This window comes from Sphaerodactylus townsendi, linkage group LG02 (assembly GCF_021028975.2).
Source record: "Sphaerodactylus townsendi isolate TG3544 linkage group LG02, MPM_Stown_v2.3, whole genome shotgun sequence".
Lineage (NCBI taxonomy): Eukaryota > Metazoa > Chordata > Lepidosauria > Squamata > Sphaerodactylidae > Sphaerodactylus > Sphaerodactylus townsendi.
Genome location: NC_059426.1, coordinates 8,110,520 through 8,134,817, shown reverse-complemented (window position 1 = coordinate 8,134,817; position 24,298 = coordinate 8,110,520). Strand labels below are relative to the sequence as shown.

The window sequence follows — 24,298 nt, the reverse complement described above, 5'->3', positions numbered from 1 at the left end:
ATCTACCAATTCTGGTAATATTAGCTTTTGGGGGGACTCTCTTCTCATCAAAACATCTGCTAATGCCAAGAGGGGGTTATTATAATATTTCTGGGGAATATTGTTTACAAAGTCCAAATATGATTAACATGGTCCTTACCAAGTTGCCAATGGAATAACCAGATGGCTCTGTCTCAGTAGTTAAAAATCAACAGTACTGCAGCTAAGACCTGATTGTTATATTGTTTTTCGATGCACTAAAATTCATCTGAAGGCAGCCTTTACTATGTCAGTTTTGACTGGAACAATATTTCTTTATCACACAGCCACGCTTGGTCAAGATTTTTTGATAGGATCCTCACTCAACAAGTTATTGGTCATCTGCTAGGAATAGAGCACCAGGTTTTGGCGACTCGTTCTGGTACGACGTCAGCTCTCTTCGCGTGACCCTGGGTTTAAGCTGAATGGCCATCATGTCTAGCTGCGCCTTACTACATGACAAACATGACAAAAATCAGGCCTAAATGGGTTTTGTAGGCATGGGATAGTGCACACAATCCTGCAGAAGACACAATCTGCAACAGGGGTCCCCAATACGGGCACCCACCTTTAAGAAAGTGGGCAGGGCGAAGTGGGTTCTTTCGATTGGCTGTGCAGATTTTTAAAAATGTTGCTTTGGCATCACAGTATAAGGATCTTCACGCGTGACTACAGATAAACTGCGGCAGCCATTTTGGCGGTTCGTGCTCTCTCTCGCAGCAGCCATTTTGTGGCTGCGTCCACCATAACATTAGGATTCTAAAGGTGCCAAAAATGATTGGGGACCCTTGATTGATTGAGTATACCGCCCATCCCCGAAGGGCTCTGATTTACAGAACCAAGGCAAGAATGAATAACCTCTTCTGTCCTTAAGTCAGAATATTTCTATGGTCCACAGCCAGCCATTAGCTTGGATAAGCAAAGCAGGATATAACTAGTGGCTCACTCGATATAGGCTTATTCTTTTCCCACAAATATACTCTTCCGAAGCATCACAGTTGGTGCCACATCTGCACAGCGCTGGATATTGGGCTAAGGTGAGCAGCAGTGGCGTAGGAGGTTAAGAGCTTGTGTATCTAATCTGGAGGAACCGGGTTTGATTCCCCGCTCTGCCACCTGAGCCACTGTGGAGTCTTATCTGGGGAATTCAGATTAGCCTGTGCACTCCCACACACGCCAGCTGGGTGACCTTGGGCTAGTCACAGCTTTTCGGAACACCTACCTCACAGGGTGTTTGTTGTGAGGGGGGGAAGGGCAAGGAGATTGTCAGCCCCTTTGAGTCTCCTGCAGGAGAGAAAGGGGGGATATAAATCCAAACTCTTCTTCTTCTTCTTCTACCCCTGAACTCTGACTATCAGTCACTTGCCTAAACAGGAACATGGAGTTGCAAACGATTTCTAGAGGTGAATGTCCAATGATAGCATTGATGCAGCCTGGATAAAATAAGGCAGACTCGGAGTGAGAATATTGCTTGGAGACTTTATCCCCGAGGAAACATAAAAGCCTATCTAGTAAACCCAGTGTCGACTTTCCCCTCCAAAAGTAGACTAGCCCACGAATTGCCTCCAGGGGGTTCTTTTAAACCTGCCCCCAGTTACCATTAACTGTCGCAATTCTCAATTAATAATGGAAAGTGATTTTCTGTGGGAATTGCCTGTGAAATAAAGGAGAAAGAATTGCATGGAAGTTACGTTTGCAACAGACTCCTCATCTGTGGATTACAAGTGGAATTTCAGAAATGAGCCTGGTGGGGAAATCGACATTTTTTGTTTGTTTTTCGAAACCCTCTGCCTTGGATTACTATTGCTCCATGGTTATTGTGTAATGGACATATATCCTAGTTACTGATGTGATTTAGAAAAATGACACATCGTATTGATTTAGAAACATCTGGGAAGACTCGGAGGATCTATGCTGTTTGGTCTAACTGGAGCACAGCGGCCTGGTTTGATTCTTCATCCGACCGTTCCATTTCCCTGCTAGCTGGTGCGTTTCCTTCTTCGTAATACTCCCTTCTGCGCTGCCCGGACGCCCCATAGTCCTCATCTTCTTCGACAATAGCCAGCTCAATGTTGTTATTGACCATAGCTTCTTCTTCCTCGTTCCTCGTTTCTTTTTCCAGGGAATCGGCAAAGGCTTTCCCTTCTTCAGTTGGAGAAGTGGGAGAGATCACGTCGGAGTGGATCTCTGCGAAAGAGGTCTCCTCGTCGTTTGCCGCCTGCTCTCCACCGGTCGCTTCTGCCGGCTTCTCTTCCGCTTCTGCGGGGTCGTCACCTTCGCGCATTTTCTTCACGTTGAATGTGAGGGGAGAGACCTTGAAAGAGGAACTTTTTGAAGAGGAGGACTTCTGGTGGTTCGGGGTGAAGGACTTCTTAATTTTCTCCCTCCGTTCAGCGGAGACGATCTTGGTGCCGATCTTGTTCATCTTCTTCTCGATGTTCTGGCGGGAGAACGCTTTCTTCAGGCTGTCCACCTTCTTGAGGCTCGACCTCTTGATTTTCTCGGCTCTCGACTCCTCCATTTTCTCGTCCAGGCTGTCCTCCGCGCCGTCTTCATTGTGAGGCGCCTCATCCTCCGAGGACAGCTCCACAGTGTGCATGGTTTCTTCCAAAGCTTTGTTCTCGTCCACGGGCTCTTCCTTCCCCTCGGTGATACTGGGAACGGGTTCTTTCACAAACACGCTGGCAGGGATCTCGTTTTCTTCCTGCAAAGAATTTGACATGCGTTTGTTTCAGAGTTCACATGACACCGACTTGATAAACAACCCGCCGCCCTGCCCTGAACAAAATCAATATTTTTCTTGGGGATAATGAGGTAAAGGAAGTTAAACATTCGGTTGTTGCTTCAGTGCATTTAAACAGCAACAATCGCTTATTTCCTATGGAATTGTTCTGTTACATGGGGAAAGACTAATGAGCTGTCAACAACAGTTACAGCAGAACTCGTTCTGGGCCACGTTCCTACTGGGGCCAGTGCGGATGGACAACTGCCAACTCCTTAACCATGGTTACGCAACTGAGATCAGGATGCCGGGCCACTGGCTGTTTCCTCCCGCCCTTTCCCTTCTGGAATCCCATTTGCCCTTGCCAAGTTTAATTGTTAACGTCAGCAAAAACATTAAGGCGCTATTCAGACATGGCCAACAAACCAGAGTTGGTTCCTTATGAGACCAGATTCTCGGGTACGCACCCTCCTCTCTTCACAAGAAGTCGAGATTAGCGCTTTCCCTATCAGATGCAATACCGATTTGCCGTGATAGCCAACTGTGAGCAACCAGTTAGAAAACTGAGGTTTGTTTTTTTTGCCCAACAAACACGGAATCTAAATTGAGGCTTAATCCTGGATTGGAATCCCTGTCACTGGGAAACATACAAGCTCCCATTGGGTAAAATACTCTCATTCAAATTAACACATTATGGTGTAGTGGTTAAGAGCAGGTGCACTCTATTCCGGAGGGGTTTATCTGGTGAACCAGATTAGCTTGTGCATTCCAACACATGCCAGCGGGGTGACCTTGGGCTAGCCACAGTTCTTCGGAGCTCTCTCAGCCCCACCCACCCCACAGGGTGTTTGTTGTGGGGGTGGGGGGAAGAGAAAGGAGATCGCAAGCCCCTTTGAGTCTCCTTACAAAAGATAAAGGGGGGATATAAATCCAAACTCCTCCTCTTCTTCTTTTCTGTCTCCTTTACCCAGCCTAGGGGCAAATATATTTATAAGTTATTAACAGATTTTAATGGTTTCTCTTTTTTCCGGTTATCTGATCCTGACCCTTTAATTACGCACAGTGTGTCACTCTTTGCTTTGGCTGCTAAAAAGATACAGCTTTTACAATAGCCCTCCTGAACAATTTTTACAGATATTTTTAATGCTGATTTGCAATCCTGAAACGACAATGCCTATATACATTTTATATACATGTGCATATTTATGAATTCATACGTACGTAGTGTAATGGCTTATGGCTATTAATAATAAATCAATACTACTACAAGTAGTAGTTAATCAGATTTCCCAACAAACTGAAATGTCATCAAACTACAGGGCCTGCAAACACAACTCCACATGGAAGGGGGGACGGGAGGGTGAATTAGAGCTCAGAAATAAACCAGATTCGTGCTCATCCCGAACAAATCCCCCTTTGTTCATGATGCCCCAAAGCATCCCACGTGCAGTTGTGACGAACCCAAGTTCCCATTTGACTCAGCATATCAAAACGTTAAGAAAATTGCAGCATTATGTTTTGCCTAAACCTGGATGGCCCAGCCAGTGGCGTAGTGCCAAGGGGGAGAGGGGTGCATGCGAAGCACCGGGCGTGTGCTGGTGTGGGGGTGTGGCAGGGGCGTTCCGGGGGCGGAGCAGGGCATTCCAGGGTGTGGCGGGGCAGGGGGGCAGGGCGTTTGCGTGCCCCAGCGCAGTTCCCCCTCGCTCCAGATCTCACTGCGCCGGATCTCAGAAGCTCAGCCGTGCCAGCCCTGGTTTGAAAGGGAACCCACAAGGAAGTTCAGGATTGCTACCCAGAGGCAGGCAATGGCCAAACACCTCTGCTCCTCTCTTGCCTTGGCATTCCTGCAGTAGGGGTGGCCAATTGGCCATGCTGGCAGGGGCTGATGCAGAGGTGGGATCCAGCAGGTTCTCACAGGTTCCCGAGAGTAGGTTACCAATTATTTGTGCGTGCCGAGAGGGGGCTACTAATTGGTGATTTTGCCACGTGATTTTTGCCTTAGTTACGCCCCTCCTCTCAGCAGTAGCGCGCAGAACTTGAAGCAGTCTAGCAGGAGGGGCACCGGCGTGCGTGGCAGCCGGCGCCTGCGTGCATTCGTTTCCCGCCCAAGGACCGGCGCAGTGGCTGCGTCCTTGCCACAGCCCCGCCCAAGAATGCCCCGCCCCAGGAATGCCCGGCCATGCCCCCATCGTGCCCCGCCCAGCCCCATTGGCACTACGCCACAGTTTGAATCCCACCACCATGGGAACCTGTTACTAAAATTTTTGGATCCCACCACTGGGCTGATGGGAATTGTAGTTCATTAACATCTGGAGCATCATAGGTTGGCCACCCCGCCCTACAGGGTCACCATACATCAGCTGTGACCTGATAGCACTTTCTGCCACTTTCAGTCTTATACTTCCAGTGCCTCAAGCTTTTCCCTGCTAATTTGCTTAACTCTGGAGCAGTGTATTTCCTCCCTTGTGACCAGGTAAGGGTTCCAAGCATCTGCGGCAAAACAGGGGCAGTACAGATAGCGCTGGATTTCACCTCCGTAGGCCCTGATATACGGCTAATTTCTGACATCAAAGTGGTCAGTACTGCTTGACCTAAGTTCCTTCCCTTTTGTTCAGAATATCTTCTTCCAACGGCACGAGTTGAGGGGAAAGCTCTCTTGACGTGCTCAGATGAGCCCCCCCATTTTATTTATTTATTTATTTTTCTGCAGACTTATTTCCCGCCCATCACCAAAGTCCCTGGGTGGGGTACAATCACCAACCGCCATAAAACCATTTTAAACCATCACGAAATCTGTTTTAAAAACCATCCCTGTTCCCCACCGTAACCCTCCTAAAACCCCTCCTAAAAAAACCCCAACCAGCCCTCCCCAATAATATCCCCACGTCTCTGCTACTCAAAGGCCCAGCCCCAAAGAACCTCTACATATAGCAGTGGTGGCGAACCTATGGCACGGGTGCCAGAGGTGGCACTCAGAGCCCTCTCTGCGGGCACGAGCAAACAGAGTGCCCCCCCCCCCCCCCCCCCCCCCCCCCCCCCCCCCCCCCCCCCCCCCCCCCCCCCACCCCCCCCCCCCCCCCCCCCCCCCCCCCCCCCCCCCCCCCCCCCCCCCCCCCCCCCCCCCCCCCCCCCCCCCCCCCCCCACCCCCAACCCCCCCCCCGCCCCCCCCCCCCCGCCCCCCCCCCCCCCCCCCAAACGCCCCCCCCCCCAACCCCCCCCCCCCCAACCCCCCCCCCCCCCCACCCCCCCCCCCCCCCCCCCCCCCCCCCCCGCACCCCCGCCCCCCCCCCCCACCCCCCCCCCCCCACCCACCCCCCCCCCCCCCCACCCCCCCCCCCCCCCACCCCCCCCCCACCCCCACGCCCCCCCCCCCCCCACACCCCCCCCCCCCCACCCCCCCCCCCCCCCACCCCCCCCCCCCCCCACCCCCCCCCCCCCCCACCCCCCCCCCCCCCCACCCCCCCCCCCCCCCACCCCCCCCCCCCCCCACCCCCCCCCCCCCCCACCCCCCCCCCCCCCCACCCCCCCCCCCCCCCACCCCCCCCCCCCCCCACCCCCCCCCCCCCCCACCCCCCCCCCCCCCCACCCCCCCCCCCCCCCACCCCCCCCCCCCCCCACCCCCCCCCCCCCCCACCCCCCCCCCCCCCCACCCCCCCCCCCCCCCACCCCCCCCCCCCCCCACCCCCCCCCCCCCCCACCCCCCCCCCCCCCCACCCCCCCCCCCCCCCACCCCCCCCCCCCCCCACCCCCCCCCCCCCCCACCCCCCCCCCCCCCCACCCCCCCCCCCCCCCACCCCCCCCCCCCCCCACCCCCCCCCCCCCCCACCCCCCCCCCCCCCCACCCCCCCCCCCCCCCACCCCCCCCCCCCCCCACCCCCCCCCCCCCCCACCCCCCCCCCCCCCCACCCCCCCCCCCCCCCACCCCCCCCCCCCCCCACCCCCCCCCCCCCCCACCCCCCCCCCCCCCCACCCCCCCCCCCCCCCACCCCCCCCCCCCCCCACCCCCCCCCCCCCCCACCCCCCCCCCCCCCCACCCCCCCCCCCCCCCACCCCCCCCCCCCCCCACCCCCCCCCCCCCCCACCCCCCCCCCCCCCCACCCCCCCCCCCCCCCACCCCCCCCCCCCCCCACCCCCCCCCCCCCCCACCCCCCCCCCCCCCCACCCCCCCCCCCCCCCACCCCCCCCCCCCCCCACCCCCCCCCCCCCCCACCCCCCCCCCCCCCCACCCCCCCCCCCCCCCACCCCCCCCCCCCCCCACCCCCCCCCCCCCCCACCCCCCCCCCCCCCCACCCCCCCCCCCCCCCACCCCCCCCCCCCCCCACCCCCCCCCCCCCCCACCCCCCCCCCCCCCCACCCCCCCCCCCCCCCACCCCCCCCCCCCCCCACCCCCCCCCCCCCCCACCCCCCCCCCCCCCCACCCCCCCCCCCCCCCACCCCCCCCCCCCCCCACCCCCCCCCCCCCCCACCCCCCCCCCCCCCCACCCCCCCCCCCCCCCACCCCCCCCCCCCCCCACCCCCCCCCCCCCCCACCCCCCCCCCCCCCCACCCCCCCCCCCCCCCACCCCCCCCCCCCCCCACCCCCCCCCCCCCCCACCCCCCCCCCCCCCCACCCCCCCCCCCCCCCACCCCCCCCCCCCCCCACCCCCCCCCCCCCCCACCCCCCCCCCCCCCCACCCCCCCCCCCCCCCACCCCCCCCCCCCCCCACCCCCCCCCCCCCCCACCCCCCCCCCCCCCCACCCCCCCCCCCCCCCACCCCCCCCCCCCCCCACCCCCCCCCCCCCCCACCCCCCCCCCCCCCCACCCCCCCCCCCCCCCACCCCCCCCCCCCCCCACCCCCCCCCCCCCCCACCCCCCCCCCCCCCCACCCCCCCCCCCCCCCACCCCCCCCCCCCCCCACCCCCCCCCCCCCCCACCCCCCCCCCCCCCCACCCCCCCCCCCCCCCACCCCCCCCCCCCCCCACCCCCCCCCCCCCCCACCCCCCCCCCCCCCCACCCCCCCCCCCCCCCACCCCCCCCCCCCCCCACCCCCCCCCCCCCCCACCCCCCCCCCCCCCCACCCCCCCCCCCCCCCACCCCCCCCCCCCCCCACCCCCCCCCCCCCCCACCCCCCCCCCCCCCCACCCCCCCCCCCCCCCACCCCCCCCCCCCCCCACCCCCCCCCCCCCCCACCCCCCCCCCCCCCCACCCCCCCCCCCCCCCACCCCCCCCCCCCCCCACCCCCCCCCCCCCCCACCCCCCCCCCCCCCCACCCCCCCCCCCCCCCACCCCCCCCCCCCCCCACCCCCCCCCCCCCCCACCCCCCCCCCCCCCCACCCCCCCCCCCCCCCACCCCCCCCCCCCCCCACCCCCCCCCCCCCCCACCCCCCCCCCCCCCCACCCCCCCCCCCCCCCACCCCCCCCCCCCCCCACCCCCCCCCCCCCCCACCCCCCCCCCCCCCCACCCCCCCCCCCCCCCACCCCCCCCCCCCCCCACCCCCCCCCCCCCCCACCCCCCCCCCCCCCCACCCCCCCCCCCCCCCACCCCCCCCCCCCCCCACCCCCCCCCCCCCCCACCCCCCCCCCCCCCCACCCCCCCCCCCCCCCACCCCCCCCCCCCCCCACCCCCCCCCCCCCCCACCCCCCCCCCCCCCCACCCCCCCCCCCCCCCACCCCCCCCCCCCCCCACCCCCCCCCCCCCCCACCCCCCCCCCCCCCCACCCCCCCCCCCCCCCACCCCCCCCCCCCCCCACCCCCCCCCCCCCCCACCCCCCCCCCCCCCCACCCCCCCCCCCCCCCACCCCCCCCCCCCCCCACCCCCCCCCCCCCCCACCCCCCCCCCCCCCCACCCCCCCCCCCCCCCACCCCCCCCCCCCCCCACCCCCCCCCCCCCCCACCCCCCCCCCCCCCCACCCCCCCCCCCCCCCACCCCCCCCCCCCCCCACCCCCCCCCCCCCCCACCCCCCCCCCCCCCCACCCCCCCCCCCCCCCACCCCCCCCCCCCCCCACCCCCCCCCCCCCCCACCCCCCCCCCCCCCCACCCCCCCCCCCCCCCACCCCCCCCCCCCCCCACCCCCCCCCCCCCCCACCCCCCCCCCCCCCCACCCCCCCCCCCCCCCACCCCCCCCCCCCCCCACCCCCCCCCCCCCCCACCCCCCCCCCCCCCCACCCCCCCCCCCCCCCACCCCCCCCCCCCCCCACCCCCCCCCCCCCCCACCCCCCCCCCCCCCCACCCCCCCCCCCCCCCACCCCCCCCCCCCCCCACCCCCCCCCCCCCCCACCCCCCCCCCCCCCCACCCCCCCCCCCCCCCACCCCCCCCCCCCCCCACCCCCCCCCCCCCCCACCCCCCCCCCCCCCCACCCCCCCCCCCCCCCACCCCCCCCCCCCCCCACCCCCCCCCCCCCCCACCCCCCCCCCCCCCCACCCCCCCCCCCCCCCACCCCCCCCCCCCCCCACCCCCCCCCCCCCCCACCCCCCCCCCCCCCCACCCCCCCCCCCCCCCACCCCCCCCCCCCCCCACCCCCCCCCCCCCCCACCCCCCCCCCCCCCCACCCCCCCCCCCCCCCACCCCCCCCCCCCCCCACCCCCCCCCCCCCCCACCCCCCCCCCCCCCCACCCCCCCCCCCCCCCACCCCCCCCCCCCCCCACCCCCCCCCCCCCCCACCCCCCCCCCCCCCCACCCCCCCCCCCCCCCACCCCCCCCCCCCCCCACCCCCCCCCCCCCCCACCCCCCCCCCCCCCCACCCCCCCCCCCCCCCACCCCCCCCCCCCCCCACCCCCCCCCCCCCCCACCCCCCCCCCCCCCCACCCCCCCCCCCCCCCACCCCCCCCCCCCCCCACCCCCCCCCCCCCCCACCCCCCCCCCCCCCCACCCCCCCCCCCCCCCACCCCCCCCCCCCCCCACCCCCCCCCCCCCCCACCCCCCCCCCCCCCCACCCCCCCCCCCCCCCACCCCCCCCCCCCCCCACCCCCCCCCCCCCCCACCCCCCCCCCCCCCCACCCCCCCCCCCCCCCACCCCCCCCCCCCCCCACCCCCCCCCCCCCCCACCCCCCCCCCCCCCCACCCCCCCCCCCCCCCACCCCCCCCCCCCCCCACCCCCCCCCCCCCCCACCCCCCCCCCCCCCCACCCCCCCCCCCCCCCACCCCCCCCCCCCCCCACCCCCCCCCCCCCCCACCCCCCCCCCCCCCCACCCCCCCCCCCCCCCACCCCCCCCCCCCCCCACCCCCCCCCCCCCCCACCCCCCCCCCCCCCCACCCCCCCCCCCCCCCACCCCCCCCCCCCCCCACCCCCCCCCCCCCCCACCCCCCCCCCCCCCCACCCCCCCCCCCCCCCACCCCCCCCCCCCCCCACCCCCCCCCCCCCCCACCCCCCCCCCCCCCCACCCCCCCCCCCCCCCACCCCCCCCCCCCCCCACCCCCCCCCCCCCCCACCCCCCCCCCCCCCCACCCCCCCCCCCCCCCACCCCCCCCCCCCCCCACCCCCCCCCCCCCCCACCCCCCCCCCCCCCCACCCCCCCCCCCCCCCACCCCCCCCCCCCCCCACCCCCCCCCCCCCCCACCCCCCCCCCCCCCCACCCCCCCCCCCCCCCACCCCCCCCCCCCCCCACCCCCCCCCCCCCCCACCCCCCCCCCCCCCCACCCCCCCCCCCCCCCACCCCCCCCCCCCCCCACCCCCCCCCCCCCCCACCCCCCCCCCCCCCCACCCCCCCCCCCCCCCACCCCCCCCCCCCCCCACCCCCCCCCCCCCCCACCCCCCCCCCCCCCCACCCCCCCCCCCCCCCACCCCCCCCCCCCCCCACCCCCCCCCCCCCCCACCCCCCCCCCCCCCCACCCCCCCCCCCCCCCACCCCCCCCCCCCCCCACCCCCCCCCCCCCCCACCCCCCCCCCCCCCCACCCCCCCCCCCCCCCACCCCCCCCCCCCCCCACCCCCCCCCCCCCCCACCCCCCCCCCCCCCCACCCCCCCCCCCCCCCACCCCCCCCCCCCCCCACCCCCCCCCCCCCCCACCCCCCCCCCCCCCCACCCCCCCCCCCCCCCACCCCCCCCCCCTCTGTCAACATTTTCTACCCCATGCATAATTTTATAGACTTCAATCATATCTCAGAAGCCAGGCAGGATCAGTGCTCGGATGAAAGAACACCAAGGAAGGCTGTGCGGAGGAAGGCAATGGCAAACTCTCTCTGCTTCCTAGTTATGGAAAGTTAAGCAGGGTAGATAGGAGACCACCAATGAAAACTCTGAAGAAAGGCAATGGCAAACCACCTTTGCTTCTTGCTTGCCTTGAAAGCCAGAGGTTGCTGTAAATTAGCTTGACAGCACTTTCTACGGCCCCTTCCGCACACGCAAAATAATGCGTTTTCAAACCACTTTCACAACTGTTTGCAAGTGGATGTTGCCATTCCGCACAGCTTCAAAGAGCACCGAAAGCAGTTTGAAAGTGCATTATTCTGCATGTGCGGAATGAGCCGGTCGCACAACACTCTGTACACAAACACATGCAAACGCCCTTGCTAAATAGGCCAGGTCATTTCCAACTGAGGTTTGGATGGGCAGGATCAGGTTGGGAAATACGTGGAAAATTTTGGGCACGGGGCCTAAGGAGGGAGGCGGTTTGGGGAGGGGTGTAATGAGACAGGGTCCACCTTAGGGTGGTGTATACACACAGAAGACAGGTACGGACAGAAGAAAAGCGGGCTTGAGGAAAGATATTTTGATGACCAGAGCAGTAGTGCTTCCTTTTGGGACCAGGAGCAGCAGTGGCGTAGGAGGTTAAGAGCTCGTGTATCTAATCTGGAGGAACCGGGTTTGATTCCCAGCTCTGCCGCCTGTGCTGTGGAGGCTTATCTGGGGAATTCAGATTAGCCTGTGCACTCCCACACACGCCAGCTGGGTGACCTTGGGCTAGTCACAGCTTCTCGGAGCTCTCTCAGCCCCACCTACCTCACAGGGTGTTTGTTGTGAGGGGGGAAGGGCAAGGAGATTGTAAACCCCTTTGAGTCTCCTGCAGGAGAGAAAGGGGGGATATAAATCCAAACTCTTCCTCTTCGCTTCTTGGTGAGTTTCCCTCAACCTGCCCCTCAGGGCAGCCATTTTCCCTGCCTTTCCCCCCATCACACCAGCGGTGGACTTGAATTAACTGCTGCAGTTATGGCTGCCCGAGGAGAAACTATGAGGAGCTACATCCACAATTGCCCGAAAGGTCAACAGAAAAGATCCGACTGGGTATGGAGAAATCAAAGCAAACCAACATCCAGAAAAATTCTATACCTTGGCGAGCCTCTGGTAGTGCAAAATGACAGCATATTTAATGTCTGCCTCAACATGTGCACAATTACAATTAGCCACAGAAATCTTGCAAGAAGGCAACACGTATCCAATATTGGTGCTCAGATGCAAAAGCAAATCGGTTCATCAATGCAAACATTATCTGCTCGTTTCGTGGAATGAATTATCGTCCTCTTCCCTGGTATGGTGCCACCAGTCTTGATGGCATCTCTCTAAGGCCACCTTCCCATTAGTCATGACCATCTCTTACAACAAGGAGGTGTCCCGTCTGACATGCAGCTAAGCTAGGCTGACCAGACGTCCCGCTTTTGGCGGGACAGTCCCGCCTTCAAACAATTTGTCCCGCGTCCCCTTTAAATTGTCCTGATTTTCGGGAGGCTGCCGCACTGCCTTCTGGGGCGCAAGGCAGTGCGACAGCCTCCCGCACGCGCGGCCGCAGGAGCATGGCCAGAAGGCAGTGTGCTCCTGCGGCTGCGCGCGCAGCAGCCAACCCTGTCCCGGTTCACAAAGGTGATCATCTGGTCACCTTAAGCTAAGCAATCCCAGAACTCTCTCAGTTCCACCTGCCTCACAAGGTTCTGTTGTGGGGAGGGGAAGGAAAGGAGTTTGTAAGCCACTTTGAGACATGTTATGGTTGAGAAAAGCGGGGTATAAATCCAAACTCTTCTTCTCCTCTTCCTCCTCTTTGATTTCATTTGCAATTACTTCCAAAAAACTATGTCTCCAACTCTGGCATTAATTCTTTTTTCATCTTGGCTTATTTAAAAAAAAATAGGTTATCCATTACCTTTATTTAGAATGCAATCAGAGCTATTATTTGGTCACATTCCATTTGGCAAAGTTAAAGAGCAGCGATTGCAATTCTAATTAGGAAGCATTCATTTTTTCCCCTTCTAAATCACACACACGTTATTTCATTTAAACGCTGTGCTTACAAAATACACTGGCTAGGAAAACAGCGCGTTGCAACAGACCGTTGAGGAGAGCAATGGAAATATATTTTCATCTTCAGCTGGGTGTATTTTAGTCTTGGAATATTTTCCCTGCTTTACAAAAAGTGGCTTTCTTAAGAGACAAATAAGAGATTATGTTCATGTGGAGTCCTCTGCACACAGTACATACATTTTGCACGGCTGTATTACTTGAGGGGTTGTTTATTTACTACCCCTCTTCCTCACAAAAGTTTTCTGCCTGTGTCAGACAACTAGTATGTCAAGAACTTTGGCTCCTGAATACATTCCAAGGTGATGATACTACTACTACTACTACTACTACTACTACTACTACTACTACTACTACTACTACTACTACTATCGTTGTTGTTGTTGTTGTTATTATGGTAGATTTCACAGCTGCCAGTTCTTTAGCTGGTTGTTGGCTTTTCATTACAATTCGAGCCTCACCCAGAGGCCTAGGAAGTTGTAATGTATCGGTGTAAATCCCAGCAGGGCTGCCTTCTGAATTTGACCAATGTTAACAATTTATTATTATTATTATTATTATTATTATTATTATTATTATTATTATTATTATTATTATTATTATTATTAATTATGGTAGATTTCACAGCTGCCAGATCTTTAGCTGGTTGTTGGCCTTTATTACTATTTGAGCCTCATCCAGGGGCCTAGGAAGTTGTAATGTATCGGCGTAGTATTCGTGCGGATCCCAGCAGGGCTGCCTTCTGAATCTGACAGATGTTAATTTTGCCAATTCGAAGATGCTTCAAGTTATTATTATTATTAATTAACTAACTTCATTTATATCCCAGCTTTCTCCCTAGCACAGCTTGCACCTTTCCCATGTCTTCCATTTTATCCTTACAACGACAACCCTGCGAGGTGGGCCATGGCAGAGCGGGCATTTTGAATCCCAAGCCAGGATCATGCTATCATGTTTTAATTGGTTTGCCCTGGTAAAAGTTTCCAAGGGCCCCATTAATGCCCCCGGTCCTCTTGGGTTTTTCTCTCTCTTTTTGCAACGGTTATCTCTCATTTTGTCTAGATTGTGGAACACGGAAACATTTTGCCTGTCCTCAGAAGCAAAAAAACAAACAAAAAAAAGCAGCTAGGCAATTAAAACTTCTTATCTTCTATCGCTCGCTTTGCTCTTTCATTCCGAGATCAAATATTTACCAACTGCCACGTCCGGAATGGGTTTTAATTTCAGTTCACTGACCAGCTTTAATTATCGAGAATTTTCTGTTCTCCGTGTTTATAAAAGAGTTAATTGTCTTTTTTTAAAAAAAACAACAAAAAACCTCAGCCGTATTCCTTTCTGCTTTGGATGGTCGATTCGGTTGCTGCGTTTCAGCGCGCGGCTGGCAGCGTGACGTTTATTCTGAACCCGTGTCAGCAGAAATCACGCAGGTCATGTGGTTCCAACTGAGCAGAAAGAGAACAACGGCAGAGCTTAATCGGGCTTTGCAAACAGCCATTTCAGTGTTTTGTTTGGTTTCTGGGCTGCCGGCGCTTGTAATAACTCAGAGCCTTGCAGCCATCTTGGAAAGAAAACAGAAAGAAGCCAAGAAGAAGGGACACAGTTTATCTAAATGACAACACGATAGACCCCCCCTGCAGGATTAAAAAGAAGAAGATAAGCATTTAAGATTTCTGAAAGTAATTTCAAATAGCGTGTGAAGAGAAAAAAGTAGCATCATGGGGTAAGAGGGGCAGATTCTAATCTGGAGAACTGGGTTTGTTTCCCCGCTCCTCCACATGAGGAGGAGCAGCAGTGGCGTAGGAGGTTAAGAGCTCGTGTATCTAATCTGGAGGAACCGGGTTTGATTCCCAGCTCTGCCGCTTGAGTTGTAGAGGCTTATTTGGGGAATTCAGATTAGCCTGTGCACTCCCACACACGCCAGCTGGGTGACCTAGGGCTAGTCACAGCTTCTCGGAGCTCTCTCAGCCCCACCCACCTCACAGGATGTTTGTGGTGAGGGGGGAAGGGCAAGGAGATTGTAAGCCCCTTTGAGTCTCCTGCAGGAGAGAAAGGGGGGACATAAATCCAAACTCCTCCTCCTCCTCCTCTTCTTCTTCTTCTAAATAACTCATTCATCCACATGCTGTTATACAGCACCTGTGCAAACCTGGTTTATCTCATCTTTCCCTAAATTATCTACCAATGAACAGATCTGGCCGTGTGCAGCAGGTTGCACAAGATACCATGATGGTGCTTGGGGTGAGATAACCTGGAATAGGGTTAGGAAGTTCTTCCTGATGCAAACATTTGGGTCGATTCAGGAAACCGGAAGGCGTCACAAATGTCTGCTCCTAATATATGGCCCAGTGTTTGTCCCAGAATTCTCTGAGAGGCCTTCATTTCGTGTGGAGCAGCGTCTTCCTCTAATGCCAATCTTTGGTCTGGCAGCCTTTATGTCTTCGGTCTCTGAGCCTTTAGGGTACCCTTCAGCAGAGAGAGGGGACTGGCTGCCTGCATAAGGATATATCCCAAACCCCAGCCTCTGTAGAATATCCCCCCTCCCCAGTGGTGGGATCCAACAATTTTAGTAACAGGTTCCCATGGTGGTGGGATTCAAACTGTGGCGTAGAGCCAATGGGGCTGGGCGGTGCACGACAGGGGGGTGTCCGGGCATTCCGGGGGCGGGGCATTCCTGGGTGGGGCTGTGGCAAGGACAAAGCCGCTGTGCCGGTCCTTGGGCGGGAAACGAATGCATGTGCATTCACGCAGGCGCAGGCTGCCATGCACGCCAGTGCACCTCCTGCTAGACTGCTTCAAGTTCTGCGCGCTACTGCTGAGAGGAGGGGCGTAACTAAGGCAAAAATCACGTGGCAAAATCACCAATTAGTAACCCCCATCTCGGCACACACAAATCATTAGTAACCTACTCTCGGGAACCTGTGAGAACCTGCTGGATCCCACCTCTGCCCCTCCCCCAAACTTCTGAGATTTCCAGATCCTAAGTTGGCAACCTTATGTGTCAACATTTTATTGAAAAATCTGTGCTTCTACAGCGTTTTTTGGCTGATTCATGTTTGTGTGTATCCCATAAGATCTGTTATCATCTGACTTCCAAACACTGGAAGCAATTCTTCCTGTGCCATCCCAAGAACCCTTTCCTGGGAGTAAATCCCACTGAACAGACTTTCGTAGTATTCCGAGCAGACTTGCTTAAGATTGTTCCCTTACCGACTTCAGCCCAAAACACAGGCGTTTATTTTCACATCCACTTGTTACTCTGAAAGGTGAAGACAAGGCATTTAGGAGTACGCGCAGTCTCAAATTTACTCTTGTCTCTTTTGTGCACGGAGAGCTACGCTGAAACTTCAGACTCGGCGCACACAACCGGCTCTTTGTTTTCCACAAAAACCCAAAGGCTAATATTGCCTTTTGGGAGAAATATCAAGCCTGTTTGTCTCCCGGAAAGTTTAAACACTCCCTGGTTCACCCCGCCTTCCTTTCTTTCTTTTGGCTTTTCATCCTCGGTTCAAATACTTTCTTTTCTTTTTAAACAAGACGGTGGCCTGAACAACTGAACAGGCCCTCCCTTTTGAAATCGGTATAAAAGAAACCATTGAGAGAGGTTTGTCGGCGAAGGCTTGCGAGAACTCCCCGCACGATCTTTTTCCAGGGTGTGGCGGGTCTGTTTTTTAGACTCCGGGGTTCAATATCTCAGCCACTCCCCGAATCCTAACAGTACCTTTGGGATGATATTTAGGAAATCCAAGCGGCATGAAAAAGGAAAAAAAACAACAACACTGTCATGTTTTGCTCCGGGCCATAGATTCCTGGCGCATGAATGCTGTACGCAACGAGGCCACTCTGTTAAAAGTCATTTTAACAAGATGTCAGACCGTGTGTAACTTTGCCTGGCTAAGTCTTCTTTTGTGCACACGCCCCGCCCCAGTATCTCATGGGGATCAGCTATGCGGTGGCGTAGTGCCTAGGGGACAAGGGGGAGCGTGGCGCCCCAGGTGTGCGCCTCGGCGGGGGCATGGCTGGGGCGCTCCAGGCGGAGGCGTTCAGGGGTGGGCGGCGCCACGGCAGGGGCACAGGGCGTGTGTGTGCTCTGTGCAACTGCAGTTCTCCCTCAATCCTGCAGCTATAGCTCATTCCGCACATGCAGAATAATGCACTTTCAAACTGCTTTCAGTGCTCTTTGAAGCTGTGTGGAATAGCAAAATCCACTTGCAAACAGTTGTGAAAGTGGTTTGAAAATGCATTATTTTGCGTGTGCGGAAGGGGCCTATGTTTTGGGATTTCAACCTCCCAGGCATCAAACACCCAAGTCTTTTGAAGTAAATGCAGAAGATAATCTGACAGCCCTTTTCAAGATTTCCACTCAAATGAAAAAGTGTGTTCAAACACTCCTCATCAGTTAGCAGAGAAGATCTGGGACTTAAAAAAATCGGACAGCCACCCCCCCCCCACAATTCTTGGTGCAGGATCCAGAATTTGGGACTCAGTCCCACATTCCAGGTGATAAGCCCCCACAGAACAGCTTCTGGGGGGGGGGGTTGAATTTGGGGAAGGGGAAGATGGCGGCATGGTATATAGCCTGATCTCATCAGATCTTGGAAGCTAAGAAGGGTCAGTACTTGGATGGGAGGCCAGCAAGGAAGGCTCTGCAGAAGAACCAATGGCAAACCACCTCTGCTTCTCAGTTCCCAAAAACTAAGCAGGGTCAGTACTTGGATGGGAGGCCAACAAGGAAGGTGATGGCAAACCACCTCAGCTTCACATGTATCAGAAGCTAAGTAGGGCCAGTACTTCCACGAGAGACCACCAGGGACGACTCTGTACAGGAAGGCAACTGCAAACCACCTCTGCCTCTCACTAACATTGAAAGTCCTTTACTGGGGTCACCATCAGTCAGATGTGACTCGACAGTGCGTTACAAACATACACGTTCTGGGGAAAGCAACCTGAATAGCTTGTTTGAAGCTTGGAAGCTCAGCCCTGGGTGGCAAACCACCTCCGCTCAGCTCTCGCCTTGAAAACATCATGACTGGGACACCACAAGTTGGTTGCGATGTGATGCCATTTAGAGAAGAGAAGAGAGAGTTTTGGATTTATATCCCCCCTTTCTCTCCTGCAGGAGACTCAAAGGGGCTGACAATCTCCTCGCCCTTCCCCCCTCACAACAAACACCCTTTGAGGTAGGTGGGGCTGAGAGAGCTCCCAGAAGCTGTGACTAGCCCAAGGTCACCCAGCTGGCATGTGTGGGAGTGCACAAGCTAATCTGAATTCCCCAGATAAGCCTCCACAGCTCAGGTGGCAGAGCTGGGAATCAAACTCGGTTCCTCCAGATTAGATACACGAGCTCTTAACCTCCTACGCCACTGCTGCTCCTTTTACTCTGCTCCTTTTACAATTACTCTGGAAGGACCTTCTGCTAGCGTGCATGTGTGGAAAGGTTAGAGTCTACTGGTTTGTATCACCTGTGGTTTTAAAAGAAGCTAGTAAGGAATGTTAAGGGTCTTTCCAGTTGGGAGACACACACTCTGGAACTCTGAATGCCTGATCCAAATATTTGTTGACGGGTTGTATAAAACCAGCCTCTTATCTTTCTGCATTTTCCTTCACCAGGCTACAGAATGTTGATGACTATAATGTGCCCGGCTGTACAACAACACAAGCCTTTATTGGCATATAAAACAGGACAACATTTTAAAACAAAGCAAGGTTAAGAAATGCAGTTAAAACTACTAATTTCCAGTATAAAATTTGCAACAGTTTCACAAAAGAGCACATCAGAGCTGTTCAGGAGATTGGGTATCTTATAACGCTCATGCCACTGAGAACATGGCAAGAAAATGGAATCCATGTATTTCGTGCGTATCTTATTGTATTTAGGGCATAGAAACAAAGAATGGTCAAGTGTTTCAACCGTAGTCATATCACATGAACAAACGCTTTTAGCATGTCCCATATTCTTAAATCTTCCCTCCAGCAGAGCTGATGGCAGCACATTGCATCTTGCAGTAGCCAAGGCTCTCCTCTGGGTGGGATTGATCAGCAGACGAAGATATGCTGCCATAATTCCACGCTCGCACGGGATTAATAATGTAGTCGGAGAACAGATGTGCCCCGTTGTAGCCCTTCTAGGGTGGCCAACTTCAAGGTCGGGCCTGGAACTCTTCCACCATTACAAGTGGTCGTCAGATACGAGTTCCCCAGGAGCATCCAGGGGCGAAGTCTATGGTCGAATCCCCACTACCGTCTTAGCCAGGTTTCAGAACACAAACTAACCGGGTTTGAGGGACGACCTCCCCGGTCGAATACCCACTACCGTCTTAGCCAGGTTTCAGAACACAAACTAACCGGGTTTGAGGTTGTTTGTGTTCTGAAACCTGGCTAAGACGGTAGTGGGGATTTGACCTATGACTTCACATCCCTGCAGAACTCCGTCCATCCCTTAAACTCAGTTATCCCTAGGTAATGTCCTCAGATCTTCAAAAATTGCTCAAGCTGGGGTTGGGCAGTTCAAGGACTTCTGATACAGTTTTTGTGATGTTCCCAAATGCTGGTTCTTCAGGCCAAACCAGAGAAGACACCATCCCTGAATCTGCCCCCTGTCTGGGTCTCAACTTGACCTCTCTACCCAGTGGACCAACCAACTCAGTGGCAGCAGGAAGGGAGGTGGGGAAGGCAATCTCCCAGGGATGGGCCCAGGGGAAACAAGCCAGCTTGATCCCAGCTTGGAGGGCGGAATCATCCTGTGCCTCTTCGCCGCTCCATTCCGATCGGCTACTAACCCAAGTGCGGAATCGACCTAGGACTCTACAAAATGGAGACATGCCCCTGGAGCTAACCTAGGGACAGCCTCTGGTCCCATTTGGCCTTATTCTAAAACTCTGAACGAAAGCGTCCCAGGGCATTCCTGAAGAAGCCAGAACATAATAGAGTTAATTATACAAAAAAAATATATTCAATAAGGAGGGACGCAAGCTTAGCCCTCTGAAAGCAGGATCATGTTGCTAGTTCTCAGAGAAAAGAGATATTTAGATGAAGGTGCCAAGATTTGTAGAAAAAATACACAAGGAAGTTGGCAATAACTAAAGACGGTTGTGAGGGAATTCTTTTGGGGGGCAAGAGAAAACAGATTCCTGCTCCACCGGGAACATTGATCCTTGTCACTTTCACTCCACACTTTCCGTTTTAATCTACCCTTAAGCGTGAGCCGGCATGGTACAGTGGTTAAGAGGAAGGGGGTTCTATTCTGGAGAACCAGGTTTGATTCCCCACTCCTCCACTTAACCAGCGGACTCTTCTCTGGTGAACTGGATTTGTTTCCCCACTCTTACATTCCTGCTGGGTGGCCCTGAATTAGCACCAGTTCTCTCAGAACTCTCTCGGCCACATCTCCCTCGCAAGGTGTGGGGAGAGGAAGGAAAAAGGAATTTATAAGCTGCTTTCAGACTCCTTAGAGGGGAAAAAAGGTGGGGTATGTATCCAAACTGTTCTTCTTCTTACCATTTAACCTTGCAAAAAAAATAAAAAATAAAAATCCAAATTCTGCAAGCACAGAGTCAGAGTAATATATAATTGGTTTGCAATTCCATGGAAAATCATATCCCTTGATTTCAATAGGCTTACACTGGAGGAACTCTTATGCATAAGACAGCACTATCAATGTGTAGGTGGAAAGGGACGTCAAGTCGCAGCTGTGTTTGGGGACCCCGTAGGGCAGTGGTGGCGAACCTATGGCACAGGTGCCAGAGGTGGCACTCAGAGCCCTCTCTGTGGGCACACGCAAACAGAGTCCCTCCCACACACATCTAGGCTGGTTTGGGCCGCTGGGCTCGATTATTAGCATTAAACCTAAGACCTAGTTTTGGGGAAGCAGTGTAGGTAACCCTGTGAAGCGCTGTTAAACCCCACTGATTTTCATGCGAAGAACTAAAGCACGATTCTTTACCTGGGAGTAAGCTTGGGTGCTGGCAACGGGGCTTGCTTCTGAGTAAACCCTCCTAGGGTCGTGATCCACCCATCGGAAGAGTTGCACGATTGCTCCAAAGCAAAGCCACCGACGACCACCAAGCTTACTCCCGAGTAACGCACGCCTCGGAGCCAACTGTTTTTTTCTAAACGAAAACCTCAGTATTCAAGTTAAATTGCCGTATTGGCACTTTGCGATAAATAAATGGGTTTTGGGTTGCAATTTGGGCACTCGGTCTCAAAAAGGTTCGCCATCACTGCTGTAGGGCTTTCAGGGCAAGCAACATTCAGAGGTGGTTTGCCGCTGCACAGAGACCCTGGACTTCCTTGGTTGCCCCCCATCCACGTACTAACCAGGCCCACCCGGCTTAGCCTCTGTGATCCAATATAAGCGAGTTAGCCCCGGACTTCCAGGTCAGGGTCTACTTAAATTACTGGGATTTATTTCCAAGCAAACGTACATCAATCCAGCTGTTTTTTAAAGGGGGAAAAAATTTGCGGACTGTATCTATTTTAAAACAGCGGCAACGCGGCGAGATCTGAAGTTCACTCCGGAGACAAAGAAGAAGAAAAAACCCTGCATGCCGGAGCCCCAAACGCGCTGGGATGTTTTCCTGATCTGGTTTCATAATACGAAGGTTGGGGGAAACAATGGGATTCAAGCAGAGCCGGCTGGTCCCGGAGGGAAAGGAAAGGAGGTTGGCGGGACCGCTCCGCCAAAACGTTTTCCACTCCGGCCCTCTTAATGTATTTACAGTCACATCTCAGAGAGGTTTAACAGGAAAGAGAAGTCAAAGGGAAGCGCGCGCACAAACAACGCACACACACACACACACACATACGGACACCGCCCGCTCCCAGAGCTGAGGTTTTTCAGAACAGAGACGAACGTCTTGCATACTTGATTCAAATTTAGTGTTTGTATAATCCCGGCCGCTGCTAAAGAAGGAGATGGAATGCAACCGGCTGATCTTATAAAAAAGCAAGCAGCGGGTTTTTTTTAAAATACAAGAACGTTTTTAACTGAACAGGTCAAAATGGTCCTAGAAGGTTTGGAACCAAGATGCCCCGACTTTTCTGAGCCTGAGGCACTGCTGGGATTCTGACACAGGGCGTGGTAGGGAACCGCGCAATGGCCGCCACGGGAGGCGGGGCCAGCCACAAAATGTCGGGGAGCGAGGTTACGAACGGCTCCAATAGCAACGCTTCAACATTTCATGCAGACGCTTGGTTTGACCGGATGCCTTTACGGCTAGTCGGAATCCCGGCTGGGTACAAACCCCAACTGGCACGGCCATGACTCTAAAACAGGGGTCTTCAAACTATGGCACTCCAGATGTTCATGGACTACAATTCCCATCAACCCCTGCCAGCATGGCCAAGTGGTAGGGCTCGTGGGAATTGTAGTCTATGAACATCTGGAGGGCCATAGTTTGAAGACCCCTGCTCTAAAAGCACGGAACAGGTGCCGGGAAAGATATTGGTGTCCTCCGTGATTCCTGTAGGCGCCATGTCGAGGACCCTTAGCTTCAGTTGACAATCTGTAAAGAGCCACCAAGGCATACAAGCGACTCTACCCAGCAGTTGCATGCTCTGGTTTGCAGTCCGGGTTTGGGGTGGGTGGTTTTTACACCAAGGTGCCAACTGGAGCCCACCGATGCTTGGCGGGAAAGAGGATTGGTCTGCAGAAAGTTCCTCATTTAGTCCCCAGCCTCTGGAGTCAAAGGGAGCAGGTACTGGAGCGCCTAGCCTGATATCCAGAACAGCTTCAGCCAATCAGAGCAGACAATACTGAACTAGATGACCCAGTATAGGACATTTTCATACACTGTATGGTGTATGTTTCATACACCCGTAGGCTGCATGTTTATTTGAGCCGTATAGCCAGCAGAAGCACGGCCTCTGAGTTCGAACATGCTGTTTAGTCTCACCAATCCAGGAGCAGCAGTGGCGTAGTGGTTAAGAGCAGGTGCACTCTGATCTGGAGGAACCGGCTTTGATTCCCAGCTCTGCCGCCTGAGCTGTGGGGGCTTATCTAAGGAATTAAGACCAGCCTGTACACTCCCACACATGCCAGCTGGGTGACCTTGGGCTAGTCACAGCTCTTTGGAGCTCTCTCAGCCCCACCCACGTCACAGACAGCGTGTTTGTTGTGGGGTGGTGGTGGGGGGAAGGGTAAGGAGATTGTCAGTCCCTTTGAGTCTCCTTAAAGGAGAGAAAGGGGGATATAAATCCAAACTGTTCTCCTCCTTCAGTTAATAGCTTTGCCACCTAGCTCACCCAGAAAAGGATGCCAACTTACACCCAAGCAAGCTAAAAAACAGCCAATTGAAAGATGATAAAACGGCCAATTAAAAGATGATAAAAAACAGCCAATTAAAAGATGCATAAAAATGGGTTTGGTATGCCAAGTGATGGACAGAGCAAGCCCAGGAAGGCCTTGAGACCATCACGGAGCCTCAGCCGAGTGCAGAGGTGTCCAACTCTGCCCCTGCATGTTGGCAGGGGCTGATGGGAATCGTAGTCCATGAACATCTGGAGGGGGGGAAATGGACACTCCTGGCCCAGTGCATCTCAGGGGGACGTTGCGAGGACAAAACAGGGTGGTGGTATGCACAGCAAGGAGGAAAAAGAATGGTGCTGCAGACTGGGCGTGGTCCGCGCAAGCAATCTGTACAGGCACATATTCTGCATAATTATGCACGCTGCCAAACCACACAGAGATAAATGCGCTCGTATCAGTCACCGCTCCGGTCTGGAAAATGCATATCCATTTGACAGTGCTGCTCCACGAAAATAGCAAAGAATGAGCCTTATTTATGAAAGCAGATACGGAAAACAAAACAAAAAATCTAGCAGGAAGGAAGGCGTGCACAAAACACGCATTTCTTTCAGCCGGAGGGCTTGAGAACCTTCGTAGTCATCATGCCCACAGGTTTTGAGCAGGGGAGAGTTAACAGAGTCACCATAAAAATCAGGATATAGAGACTAATTAAATCGGAACGCTTCATCCAGCTCCGTTTCAACAGGGATGGCCGGACGTTTCAACGTTTACAGAAAGGCCAAACTTTTCCGGAGAAAAGAAAGCACAAAAATGTAACATTCGGGATGAGATGGGGAAAGAAGAAGAAGAAGAAGAAGAAGAAGACGATGACGACCTTGGATTTGTAGCCTGTTTTCAACCAAAAGGAGTCTCAAATAAGCTTACAAACTTCCTTGTGACTTGATTGGGGCTGAGAGAGTTCGGAGAGAACTGTGACTAGCCCAAAGTCACCCAGCAGGCTTCATGCGGAGGAGCAGGGAAACAAATCCAGTTGTCAGATGAGAGTCCACCCCTCATGTGGAGGAGTGGGGAAACAAACCCGGTTATCCAGATGAGAGTCCACCGGCTC

At 57.4% G+C, this 24,298-nt stretch overlaps 1 protein-coding gene across 1 annotated transcript in view; it reads right to left on the bottom strand.

Annotated features, from left to right (window-relative positions):
• Positions 1-1,553: 1,553 nt before the first annotated feature.
• Positions 1,554-24,298, bottom strand: part of CAVIN2 (caveolae associated protein 2) — a 33,660-nt gene continuing 10,915 nt past the window's right edge. The window contains exon 2 of the mRNA XM_048483599.1: positions 1,554-2,722. Coding sequence (XP_048339556.1) covers positions 1,928-2,722 — 795 coding nt within the window. The 3' untranslated portion in view covers positions 1,554-1,927. The remainder of the gene's footprint in view (positions 2,723-24,298) is intronic.